General features: G+C 46.1%; 1 protein-coding gene across 1 annotated transcript in view; it reads left to right on the forward strand.

Moving 5' to 3' along the window:
• The window catches only part of LOC119655005 (anaphase-promoting complex subunit 7), a 17,969-nt gene continuing 5,160 nt past the window's right edge, over positions 1-12,809 (forward strand). Inside the window, exons 1-3 of the mRNA XM_038060673.1 lie at positions 1-237; positions 307-802; positions 10,741-11,399. Of these exons, the coding sequence (XP_037916601.1) occupies positions 166-237; positions 307-802; positions 10,741-11,399 (1,227 nt within the window). The 5' untranslated portion in view covers positions 1-165. The remainder of the gene's footprint in view (positions 238-306; positions 803-10,740; positions 11,400-12,809) is intronic.

The raw sequence follows: 12,809 nt of genomic DNA on the forward strand, positions 1-12,809 counted from the left end.
ATATCGCCGGCATGTCAAAATATTGACAATTGCTCGTTTACATACAATTGTTTGAAAATCTCCGTGTATAGAAAGGATAAGTGTAAACCCTCGAAGTTCATCCCTTGAGCTAAAGCTGATTGTTCTCTGAGGAAACAGGGCCCTACCCAGGAAGCACCCCCCACAATGGAGAACACAATGCTTACCCAGATTAAGCGCCTGTACGAGTTCGAGATGTATGCGGATGTCCTTTCAGTGGTAATTTCTGCTTTTACTGAGTTCCCCATTCAATTTGCCTACCCTGCTTTTAACTCCCCTCGTTTTCAGGCAAGTCTTCTTCACACAATTGCCGAGAACGATCGCTCCACCCTCACCTATGACCAGGAGTACCAGTTGTACCTGTTCGAGGCGAACGCGTTCTACTTTGAACGTCGTTTTCGTTGTGCTGAGCTCCACTATCGCTTAGCCCTCCAGGCCAAGCAGTTCATTATGAAGCAGAAGAACGCCTTCAATGCAGTTTGCATTGATGCCATCAACGAATACTTCCCCGAGCCGGAACTCAAGTATCGGATGGCGGTATCGTTACAAGAGATCCAACAGACGACGGACGCAATCAAGCTCCTGCAGTCCATTCCCTTCAAGCAACGCACACCCAAGATCAACTTTCTCCTGGCCAAATTGCAACATCACAATATGAACTCGAAGGCAGCTGTGAACTCTTATACGGATGTGTTGAGGGAGTGCCCGTTGTCGCTGGAGGCGATAAGGTGCTTGCTGGAGCTGGGAACCAATGGGATTGAAGTGAACTCGTTGATTGTCAATGGTAAGTCAGCCATTTTTTTTTTGCTGCACTTCTCCATTTGTTTCAAGCATTTGGCCTGAACATGGTAGTCGATGGCGATGGCTTGATACGCTAGATGTTGATTTAAGAGCTTCCTGACTCCTCCCGGACTCTATGACCGAGAAAAGTGGCGAACCGAACCCGCTACCGAACGGGACAATGGCTACAAAAGGAAGTTCTAAAGGTGCGGGACCAATGCTATTTTCAGATCGATAATTTATTGGATTCCATACCTCCCTGACAAGTAATGTTGCCGCAGTAGTGTGACTATACCTTGTATCCTCTCATTGGATCATGAAGATGTTTCTAATTTTTTCATTTTAAAATGAGGCGGATCCCTTCTGACGAGGGGGAGAGGAACCTGTAACTAATTTCACCATCGTTCCAATTCTGCATCGGCACCACCCCCCTGTCTTTCACCTTTAAATTTAGTCACAATTGTTGGCAGAGTCAGTTGAATATTTGGTCAGGACCTTTGCTACCTTAGCGGAATCCTCTCATGTGAACCCTTTTTAACAGTATGTTGAGAAAACTTTTCTTTTGTACCGTTCTGGTATCTGAGAAAAGTTTTCTCAACAATTGGTCCGTCGAGCCGGATTTAATTACCATAAAATCCGTGTGGATCCAATCCCCGATTCCTTAATCCAACTTTCCCGGTCTCCATATTTGGAACCAATTAGCCATGGCCGAAGCGACGATAAAAGAGTAGACGGACATGGCTAAACAGGTGGAGGTTCTGGAAAGAAATTGCAGGAACGATGGACCATCTCGGAGATCAGCCGAGTATTTAGAAAAAAACGCGAGAAACTTCAAGCCCTGATGACGATGTTCAGAGCGAATCATCGGAAGTTGTTCGGTCTCCTCAAGCCAGACAACCTGTATTTTGGCGTGCAGGAGGAGATGCAAGCGAAGTTTGGGGCGATCAAGGCATTGATCGAGAGTGATCAAGCTCAAATTGGCAGCATTCAAACGATTTACGGCTCGGATTTATGCTAGGAAATATACAGTGATCACGGCAGTAACTTTGTGGGAGCCAAGAATCAGATGGATGGGGAGATGCACCAGGCGATAACTTCGGCAGCAAAAAAGGTTGCAGCCATTTCCGTGGAAGATGGTGTCACTTGGCGGTTCATTCCGGTATGAACCCCACATTTTGGGGGATTGTGGGAAGCTGCAGTTAAGCCCATGGTGTTTTACGTAGGTACCTGTCGTGGAGACTTAATCCTACGGTTCTCTTCAGATACGGATTGATTTTGTGACCACAATCAGAGCCCCGCTGAGACGAGCAACAACGGTACCAGTCTATACCAAGTGCATGGCTTAGCATTCATACTGGTGGATGCAAGAATTACCTAAATCTCTACCGAACTATGGAGTACGGCAGCCGTGTTGAAATGCAACACCACGCCGAGGTCCGAAGGTCTCTTCCCGCTTGAGCATAACCACAACCACCATGAAACTCCCACTAGGGGGGCCAACCGCAAATAACCGAGCTGTACTCACATACAACGGGAGTTCACTCGAAGTATGAGAGTCAAGGGGCTTTCCCGGTTCCCATGGTACCAGTATACCCCTGGTAAGGTTTCGTGACCAATTTGCCACTTCAGATGAGTCCCCGTGCAGACTCGGGTCTGATCACCCTAATTAGGCCTTTGGAGCATTCGCCTACTGCATCACGGCCGGCAAACCAAAGTGAATACAGAGTCTCCCGGTGCCACCACTATGGAGGTTCTCCTCGGCCACTTGGTTTTGGTTTGGCCGACAGGGTTGCCGCCCCGTCTTCCTCACCGCCACCTCTGAGCACCTGTGGGAAGCTGCAGTAAAATCAGCAAAGCGACAGCTTAAATGTGTATTCGATGAAGCGAAAATAGTTCCGACGTTCGAAGAATTTACGACGGTGCTGTGCCAGATTGAGGTTTGCTTGAAGTCAAGGCCTCTGGTTCCATTATTTAGTAACCCTGAAGACATCGAAGTATTGACACCGGGACATTTTTTGGTGCAACGACCGTTGAAGGCGCTACCGGAAGTAGATAAATCACATCGGGACCTCTACGTGCGGTGGCAACAGCTGGAAGCACTTCACCAAACGGTCTGGAGTAGGTGGTCTCAGGAATATCTACACCATCTTCAATCCAGGGCAAAATGGAACAAGAAGGCACCTAACCTAAAGCCAGGACAACTAGTGCTTATCCGAGAACGAGACACCCAACCTGCACGATGGCCTTTGGCACGAACTCGTGAAGTGTACCCTGGGAGCGATGGAAAAATTCTTGCAGTTACAGTGCAGTATCACGGCGCCCAAAAGAAGCAAGTCGGAATAGTGAATTTATGCCTTTTACCAATAGAGGCGCCAGACGAACCTGAACCTGGATCGAGCCGGTCGAGATCAACAAGTACGAAGCCGCAGGATCCAGAAGAAAATCCCTTCTATCGAGAAAACGGAAACAGGCAAAGCGAAAGACGGTACTGACAAAGTTAACGACTGCAAGGCACAATGCGGATTTGGCAGTATCTACAGTAAGGGTAAAACGACCGAAGAAGTCACGAATCGCGCCAAGTGCATGGCCACGCGCGATCCTGAATACACTGATTCTGTTCCCCATGTTTGGAAAGATACTCTCTCAGAATATTTCCACCAAGGACTACGAAATTTGGAGGCCGCACGCTGGATACCACATAGAGAAACTAGGTCAGTCCAGAATAGTTCGGGGAAGCTTGAGAGTAGAAGTCGACTTTTCTATCAACGAAACATTAAAGGAGCGACAGGATGTGCTAGGAGTATTTAACCAGACGCAAAAAAATGTGTGAGCATGCAGAATACTTGGCACCAGCGACGCATTGCAATACACTGTTGAGGCACCTCCTATTCAAGTGTAAGGACATTATTCGGAAAATCGACAAAGTCCCCGAGAGAATTAAAAGATGACTACTCGGGAAGATGTTAACGGCAGTTTTTGGAGTCAGTGATGAGGTCTACGAGGACATCGACTCTCTAAAACACGATCAGCTTACTACTCTGCAGACAATTACTCAACAAAACGTCCTACTTAATGCTCGGATAGAGGCATACAATTCGGCTGCATCCAACAAATTTGCGGAATTCTACGAAAAACTAAACCAGGTGATCAAGTCAGCAAACAGCATGAGCAGGTGGTTCGCCAAAGTGGATGTCGGAAGCCTGAGTGTACAAATCGTATCTGACAGCCATCGACTACTACGACGAAGTGGACACGAAATATACCAGAATGGGAGCTGCTTTATACGGTCGAGGAGATATACTGGGGCTCCTGAATGCTGATGAACTGACCAACACAATCGAGGTAGTGCTAGGAAAAATTGGTCATTTCTACGAGATACCACGAATTCCAGAGGAGCGGATGTCCATACAGAAGAATCATGAGCAGATCATGGTTTTCGGATACTTCATGCTTCATATAACGGTGATACCCCAGGCGATAGAGGATGGATACTACTTGGTCCCACGAGTAGAGGTCGACAACACAGTACTCTCGCTTGTAAACTCTGCCCGGTGTTGAGAAGTTTTTAAATCAATATCTGGCATGCCTAGCCTTCGTTGTGTCCATCAATTTGGATATTCAGACCAATTTTTGGTAGTATTAAAACCACTTCTATCGTAACTTCTCGATAATGCAGCATTTTCGTTTCCACCACCGCGAAGCAGCGTTCATTGTCTTAAACATCTGCTCAGTACTCGGCACATTTTAAGGTGATGAAACTGAAACACTCAGTTCGGAGTAGGTCACTGTGACTTACAGTGATTATACTGGTGCCATAGAATCTGTCGTCAACAATCTAGTTTTCTTCGGATTTATCTTGAAATTGTGTTGTACATGGCGAATATTCGACTTTTAAGCAAGTTATTCGAGATCAACTTTGTTGTGACAACTGATTGACAGACAGGCTCCCAAACCCGCTCGGGATCCTCCTGTATCGACCACGTTAATCCCCTTTGAATCATTATGGATCCCCGCCTCACCTGCTTTGCATTAATTTTGAAAGGGCTTTTGACACCGTCAGCAGGTAGCGTTTCTGAAGTGCTCTACGCTGGGGGAGAATTTCGGAGAAACCAGAATTATTATCAGTGCTTAGAGGAAGTCAATGAACTATGACTTCTTTCCTTAAACACCTAGAATACGCTGATCACATAGGCTTGCTTTCCTAAGCACTAACTTTGGACGTTGACCGAAGAGTTCTAGATTTGAAGAAGGAAACAAGCTGAGTTGCTGAAAACAAATACCGACAAAGCCAAAGTTCTCGACCTGTTGGGTCATGATACTCTTCCTTTTTGTACGAATGGGGAAACGTTGAAGGCTTCGAACTATTTGTAACTAGGAATTATTACCTCTGCTAGGGTAGTACCAGACTTGAAGTCACTCGACGCATTAACAGCGTATTGTCCACCTTCGTCGTTTTGTCTGAAATCTGGAAATGCAGCTTCTCAACATCAACATCAAGTTGAGGTTGCCCCTCGCTAATATTCACTCTATGATAGCCATCGTCACCGTTATTCGGAAGCCCCAAGCTTTTACTCCTGTCGGCATCATACCATTGGGGTACTTTAGCCTGAACATCAACTGAAGTACTTCGTCGTTGTACGAGTTGGATACTTGTGGTTATATTCACCAGAATACAGGGTGGCAGTGGATAGTCACACATTGAAAAAAGGCGACAATTCTATTGCAGGCTATGCCATATAAGACAATTCACTATTCGAGGATGGCCGACGCCTTGGAGGTATAGCACAAACTAGAGGAGGGAGAGTGTAAGCTCCTCAGAAACTCTTGAGTGGAACCGATACACATTGCTAGGAACGGACAAATCCACATTCTACCCCAGGTCTCTCTTGCTTCTGCAGGTGGACTTGACCTTAGACCCTTATGCGTCTAGTCGTTAGAACTCCCCTTCTCCTTACCTCCTTCAGCAGCTTGTTCTATATTTTAACAGTAACGAATGAAACCAGTTCTGCTTCTACCCCAACATCTCGGTAACTACACTCTTTGGGATGCAATTCGGCGCATCATCCAGCCCAAAAACATGCAGGTACTGCACTTTGCGTGTCCCGTAAGAAACCGGGCAATGTGATGGCAGGGTTCGTTGTGTTTCCACTCAAACGAAGTTCTAATGTTGGAAATGAGCCTGTGTCCCCATTGACCCTTTGAAGACTCATCCCATCTGCGTTGTCAGAGATCATGCACCACTTATCTAGCCGCATTCCTGCATTCTGTGTTCCCCCATGCAAGACCTACTTAAATCTCTACCGAACTACGGAATACGGCACCCGAGCTGAAACGTAACTCCACGTTTGAGGCCCGAAGGTCTCTTGGCCGCTTGAACGAAACCCCGATCCCCATGATACTTCCACTAGAAAGCCAACCGCTACAACCGAGCTGAAACTACATAAACTAGGAATTCTCCTGGAACATGTAAATTCAGAGAGCTATCCTGATATCCATGATACCAGTTACCTATGGTAAGGTTGCGTGGCCAGACCCTCGGGGCGCCGATTTTCCGCAATATCTCGCGATTCCGACGTGTTAGAGTGAAAATTCTACTATTTCCTGAATCCGGGCCCCTTCCCGTTCGAATGAGGTATCGCGTGAAGAAATCGCACGATTTTGCATTTTTCAAAAATTCACGGGCAGCAAGCCAAAATGAGAAGATCATTTCCCAGTGCCACCTTGTGGAGGTTTTCCTCGGCCACTCTTTTTTGGTTTTGTTGACAGTGTTGTTGTACGTCTCCTTCGAGACAGCACATTCATTTCTCTTGCCAGAATGTCGCTTGGGATCATGGCTGTCACCCTCAACACTGTCACACCTGATGTGGTTCTTAAAAGGCTCGAAACCTTGAGAGCCATCCGTCGGTCGGCTTCTTTCCGGCGGTTCGGCAGACAACTACTGCTTTTAACTTTGGGAATTATCAGGTGAGGTTGGAAGCAGGAGTTGAATGAAAACCGTGTTTATATAGTTGACTTGATTATTTAAATCCAACATCGATCTTGCTTCCTAATTCCGTAGCCTACGTAACGACGAAATCTATGAGCGATACCACGACCGTCTGATTGTGGATAAAATCCGGCTCAACAGGCTGCGGTGGGCGGGTCACTTAATCCGTATGGTTCTCACCCACACGGATTAAGTGTCCAGTCCTGAAAGTCTACAAGGGCAATATCTATGGTAGACAAAGAAGACGAGGCATATATGGGGATATCGAATTGGTGGACCTCGGCGCAAAACCGGGATGTATGGAGTCCCTTATTAAGGCAGGCCTAGACCGGATACTAGTTGTTGCGTCGTTGATGATGGTCGATCGATCCTACTTCGCCTCGTGGTATTCCCAATGCGCCAGCTGAGGGTTTATGGTGTTGTTATTGTTGAACTGTTGGTTGTGTACGAAATTAGTGAAGTCCTGCCTAGCAATAATCAGCAAATCTAACTCGTCTATAGGATTTCGTTGGGTTTGCCACTGCAGGTTGTTAGACCGGTTGCTGAGATATTGATACCACTGCTTCCCCGTCTTGGTCATGTGATTATGGTGGAGTTTGCGGCTGCTGATGCTGTTGGCTTCGCCTGGCTGCCTTGGGACGTCTTTTTTTATTTGTTTACGATATATCGGCACCTGTGCCTATAGGCAACCGCGTTTTCGTATTTCGGTTGGATGTAGGCAGGCGTCATGAAGGGGATGAAAGGGGGCCATTCGCATTCATCGAAATCCAATTAGTGGTACCAACATATACCCTCGGGGCGAAGGTTTTTGGAGCTGCATTGTGTACGCGACCTGGACCGAGAACGTTGAGATTTCCACCTGGATGAATTCATGGGGTGAATCTCCTGTTTAACTGCGCACATCTCCTCTAGCTTAACAATTGCTGAACTAACTGCGGTAAGTGTGTTTCTGCTGCTGAAGGCGATGGTGTCGAAAAAAGTGCAGCGTAGATCTTGTCAGCTATTTGGTTGCGGTTTGCAATGGCTGGTCATCATCAAGTTTGTTAGAGAGGCAATCAAAATCTGGGGCCTTATTGTTGCCGATCCTATCATATATTTTCCGCAGTTCGTCTGCGGTAACTGAAGGTACCACCTGCTCGTTGAGCTGGCCCACCATTTGCTTCTGTTATTATGGTTATGAGGAAATGTGAGGCTCGGGCACAAACTCTGGGATGATCTTTGCCGTCTTTTCATTACTTTCTTTAAGCGTCACCTCAATAGTTTATATCAGCGCACAACCATTTGAAGCAGTTCCTGTTGCTCTTTCGAATGACCTCTTTTAAGTTCCTCCTGTCAACGGTCACTATTTAGTTTTCTCCTAAAGATTTGCTAAGTTTCGTTGCCTGGAAATATCCAGCTCGCAAAGTTCTAATTTTGTTGTCCCGCCAGAAGTTATCGGGGAGTAGTTTTTCTCGACATCCGTCACCCATTGGATGATCTGGATGACTCGAAAAACGTGCCTCTCCCTCAAGAACGTTCGTCGTACATTTGGGCAACCTACCCGGTATTCTCCGGGAGCTCTTTTTTCGAGCTTGATTTGTCCTAGATCTCCTAGTGGTCACTCATTTTTAAGGTTTTGTGTGAAACAAAACCTTATTAGAATCGAGACGGTGTCTGTCTGTCCGTCTGTCCGTCTGTCTGTCTGTCTGTCTGTCTGTCTGTCACACCCGATTTATTCAGAAACGGCTGGACCGATTGTCACGAAAATTGGTGAGAGTATGTAATCTGGTGATCCCTTTACATGCAGTAAGTGGCGCCATCTTGTATTAAGTTTAAGGGGGGGCTCCCCGTACATGTGAATGGAGGGTGCAAATTTCTTTTTCACAGAATGTAGCCATGTAGGGTATCAAATGAAAGGTCTTAATTAGTACTTTTCGAATCTGGTTCAATATTTGATATTAGATGAAACATAGGGGAGTGAGGGTTCAAAATATGACCGACAAAAAGTGTAACAGGTCTCGTTCTCAGAACCTATCCAACCGAAAAATCTGAAAAAAATCACAGTGGTGCATCTCTACGAAAACTAGGCCTCAAAATATATCCGGTTTCGATATCTACACAAATAAAGTTAATAATAGTATATTTCCACATTTTAGAAATTTACCCGGCACCCCCCCTTATGTTAATCCCAGAAGTACAAAATTTGGCATGCCTGTAACGAAGAATATAATGCACAGTTTGGTGAAGTTCGAAGAGAATTCAACAATTATTAACAAAGTTATAGGGGGTGAAACTTTAGAATTTTTCGTGAATTTCGTGCACTCAACAACCTGCATGACGTCATCATCACATATCAATTCGTCAGTACCACAACACAATTCTTATGAATTGGGTCCCAGAGAATTATTTTGTTTTAGTTTTTTAGTTATTTGTCAGCCAGACATGTGTGTATGTAGGTATATAGTATATGCGTGCTAATGAACTTTGCGGGTAGTGCCTAATTCAGATAGATAGAAGAAGTAAATCGGAAATATGGGTACGATCAATTTATATACGTGCATATATGTGTACAGTATTCGGTAATAGGCAGTTTGTTTGTTTAGGGTGAACGTGATATCTATGGCTGCAATATGTACGTATGTCTCGTAGTTTGGAAAAATATGAAGGATTATGTTGGATTTGTAACTATATACGGACAGAAAAATGTGCGTTGAAGTTTCTTCCATAAGATGAACACAAAACCTTTATACCCGAAGCGCGAGCTTCCGGTATTCCGACTTGTTTCTGTCTAGAGTGGCACCCATGCATGTCAGGTCCACTATAGGCCCAAGGTCCCTTCTCCTGAAGGTGTATATTTAAAGCCATTTCGTTGCCTGGCTGCTCCATTCAAGAATCCACGCATTAAAATATCCTATTATGGTTGTTGGCTCACGTCCTCTTAGCAGAATACTCAGCATCCGCTGACGCCTGCAATGTGCTGATGGTCGACACCTTCTTTCCCTTTGCAAAGTGTGCACCTTGGGTCAGTTAACCAGTCTTTGCTGATATGACTCCCCCCTCCTCATCTTCGGCATTGCTTTGACTTGCCATCGTCCTGTGACCGAAACCAAGATCGTTTCAGTCGCACCTGCCCACAAAGACGACACGTTTGACTGCTGTCTCTACTGGTAGTCTGATGATGGCAGTTTGTGTCTCGCCATAGACCTTCCACAGCGTTTTTGTCGTTGGCTCTTGAAGTTCGATAAGGTCGATTTGTTTTTCGAAGAGCTCGCGAATCTCCTCCTCGATGCTGACCCCGCAGACTATGGAGATTTCCGGCCTGCTAGCCTTTGTCCCAGCTCCGTCCAATTTGGTACAAGAATTTGTGTGCAGTTATATTCTTGGGTTTCCTAGGTTTGACCATGAAGTCTCCTTTCTATTCTATTCTATTTTCTTCCGAATTGGCGTATTATGAGTCTGCCTTCACTCGGCTGAAAATGTCAGTCTCCTCGTTTGGTGACGATGATAGTTTTCAGTCGTATCCTCCTCCTCCAATTTCTCATTTTTCGAGGTGCCCCCTTTACGCAGGCTTTCACACCCTTCTTGTGGAGTCCACTGCATTTGTCCGGAATTGCTGCCACGTGAGCTTCGTCCACAAGTTTCCCAAATCTAGGCACCAGCACCAGGTTCGCCGATTTCATAATGCATGAAAGATCCTCTTGGCAAGCATGCTTCAGAAGTACTGCGAGAAGGACCACTCTCGGTAGATCTACGTGATCCAGGTTAAGATTCGAAACGCGAAAGGCATATCAGAATGGTTCCGTATTCTTGTCGGTATTCACAAACACGCTTGTCCATCAGCTAGTGCTAGAAATGTTTTACTACCTTCCTGGCTCGTTATATTTCCGTTTTCTTCTTGTAAAACTAAGGAGCTCATACCTCACACTTTGACACCCTTAATAATTTGGACTCAGCCTTTGATTATCTGATTTTTCCAGTCAGCTCGTCCCCCCAATGCATCGATTGGCTCAACAGCTGGATTAAAGCGCATGATCAACTCTACAGCCAGAAATTCCTCCAGGCGGCGGAAACATTCAAATCCTTGAATCAAATATCGAAAATACGCAACAACGAACTCCTTCTCGTCAACATCGGTGAGAGCTACTACTACAACGGAAGCTACGCATTAGCCCTACGCTTCCTCTCACAGGCTCACAAAAAAAAACCTAATATGATCGAAGGACTTCAATCACTTGCGGCCATCTATTACTATCTCGACAAATTAGCTGAACTCGAAAAGCTGACTCCGCCCTCCCTGAACATTTCCGAATACACAGCAGAAAATTGGTTTGTTCTCGGTCAGACATTGTATGCAGGCGGGAAATTTGAGAAAGCAGCATATTTCGCGCAGAAGTCAATCTATCAGAATCCACGAAACGCTGAAGCGTATTTGTTGAAGATGAGGATATTTTTTCAATTGAAGAAGTATCGGGACGCATTGAATTTCCTGCGAACTGTTCAGAATATTGCACCGTATCGGTTTGAAGCGATCAAGGGAATTGTGGATTGTTATTTGGCAACAAATCGAGTGGCTGATGCACAGACAATTGCAGCACATGCAGTTAGGACTATTGGGCAAACGCCTAGGACATTGGTGGTAAGTTTTTGACTTGACTGATTTGAATTGTTATTGACTAGTTAATATTTCGGATATTGACGGCAGGATTTCCGCTTATGTTTCCCTCAGTCTTAGAGAGAGTCCCTGACAGTACCAACTGATGACTTATTGAAAGCATATGCTCCAAAAGAATTCCTGGAGGATGTGCTCTCGGCTCGGTTATGTGTAGTTTGCCCCCGTGTGGGCGTTTAATGTGTGGTATGGTTGTGCCCATATCGGGCTCAAGCGTGGAGCTGCGTTGTATCCTTTGCCACGTACTCGAGGAGGGCGATCAGACCCGAGTCTGCAAGGGACTCATCTGAAGTGGCTCTGTCACGAAGTCTCATCGGGGGTAATCTGGTACCATGGTAACTGGGATGGCCCTCTGAGAGCATATGCTCCAGGAGACTTCCTGGAGGGTGTGTTCTCGGTCCCGTTACTTGGGATTGGCCCCCTAGGGGCAGTTTCATGGTGGTTGTGGTTATGCCTACATCGTGGGCAGAGCTCCTCGGAACTCAAGCGTGGAGTTGCGCTATACAACTCGGGTGCCGTACTCCTTAGTTGCGGCAGAGGTGCTAGATCGGCCTCGCATCCACTGGTATGAATGCTGAGCCTGCACTCAGTGTAAACCAGTACCGCTGTGCTAGTCATGGCTCTGATTGTGGTCCCAAAATCAATCCGTGTCCGAAGAGGACCGTGGGATTATGCCTACACGGCAGGTACTCACGTTAAACCCCCAGGACTTTCATGTACCCTTTGCCAAAGTTTCCGATACCTTTCTCATGATTTCTTTCAGGTTTTCCACAGTTTATGGATGAATCTTACAAAGATCATCGATGTAAAATGCTTTTTTGATGACCCACTCCGTTTCCTCGTCGGACTCATTATCCGAGGCTACCTGTTGAAACGTCCTGATCACTTGCCAAGTAGCACAGTCCATTAATCTCTTATCTCTTTGACTGCATGTCACTTTAAACGATCGTCCGGGAGCGGCAGAATTTGCCGAAGTTTCTTGATTATATCAACACCAACAAAAAAGAACAATTTTCGGATTCGGATGATCATCATTCGAAATAAATTTCCGCCCCCAGATGAAACCTAAGAGTTTCAGCGACTGAACCTGGACCTGCGTTCCCCATCATTCTGCGAAGCGCGACGTTGTTTTGGGACGCACACGGGCTTCAGCCTAGATAGGAGACCGCCTTTTTGTATCCTCCGATCTCAAGCTGCGTGCACGTGTCCAGTTCCTTGGGCGCGCAGGCAGGTGCGGACGAGTGTCGGGTGGGAGGTGTTGCTTTGAAGCGTCGAAAAGCAGGTGCAACAATCCCGACTCTGTGAGACCCGATCTCTTGTTGAAGACCGGATCACTTGGGAGCCTTGGATTCTCCCCGTATACACTTCTTTTCTTAC

The sequence above is a fragment of the Hermetia illucens genome, chromosome 4 (assembly GCF_905115235.1).
Source record: "Hermetia illucens chromosome 4, iHerIll2.2.curated.20191125, whole genome shotgun sequence".
NCBI classification, from domain to species: Eukaryota; Metazoa; Arthropoda; class Insecta; order Diptera; family Stratiomyidae; genus Hermetia; species Hermetia illucens.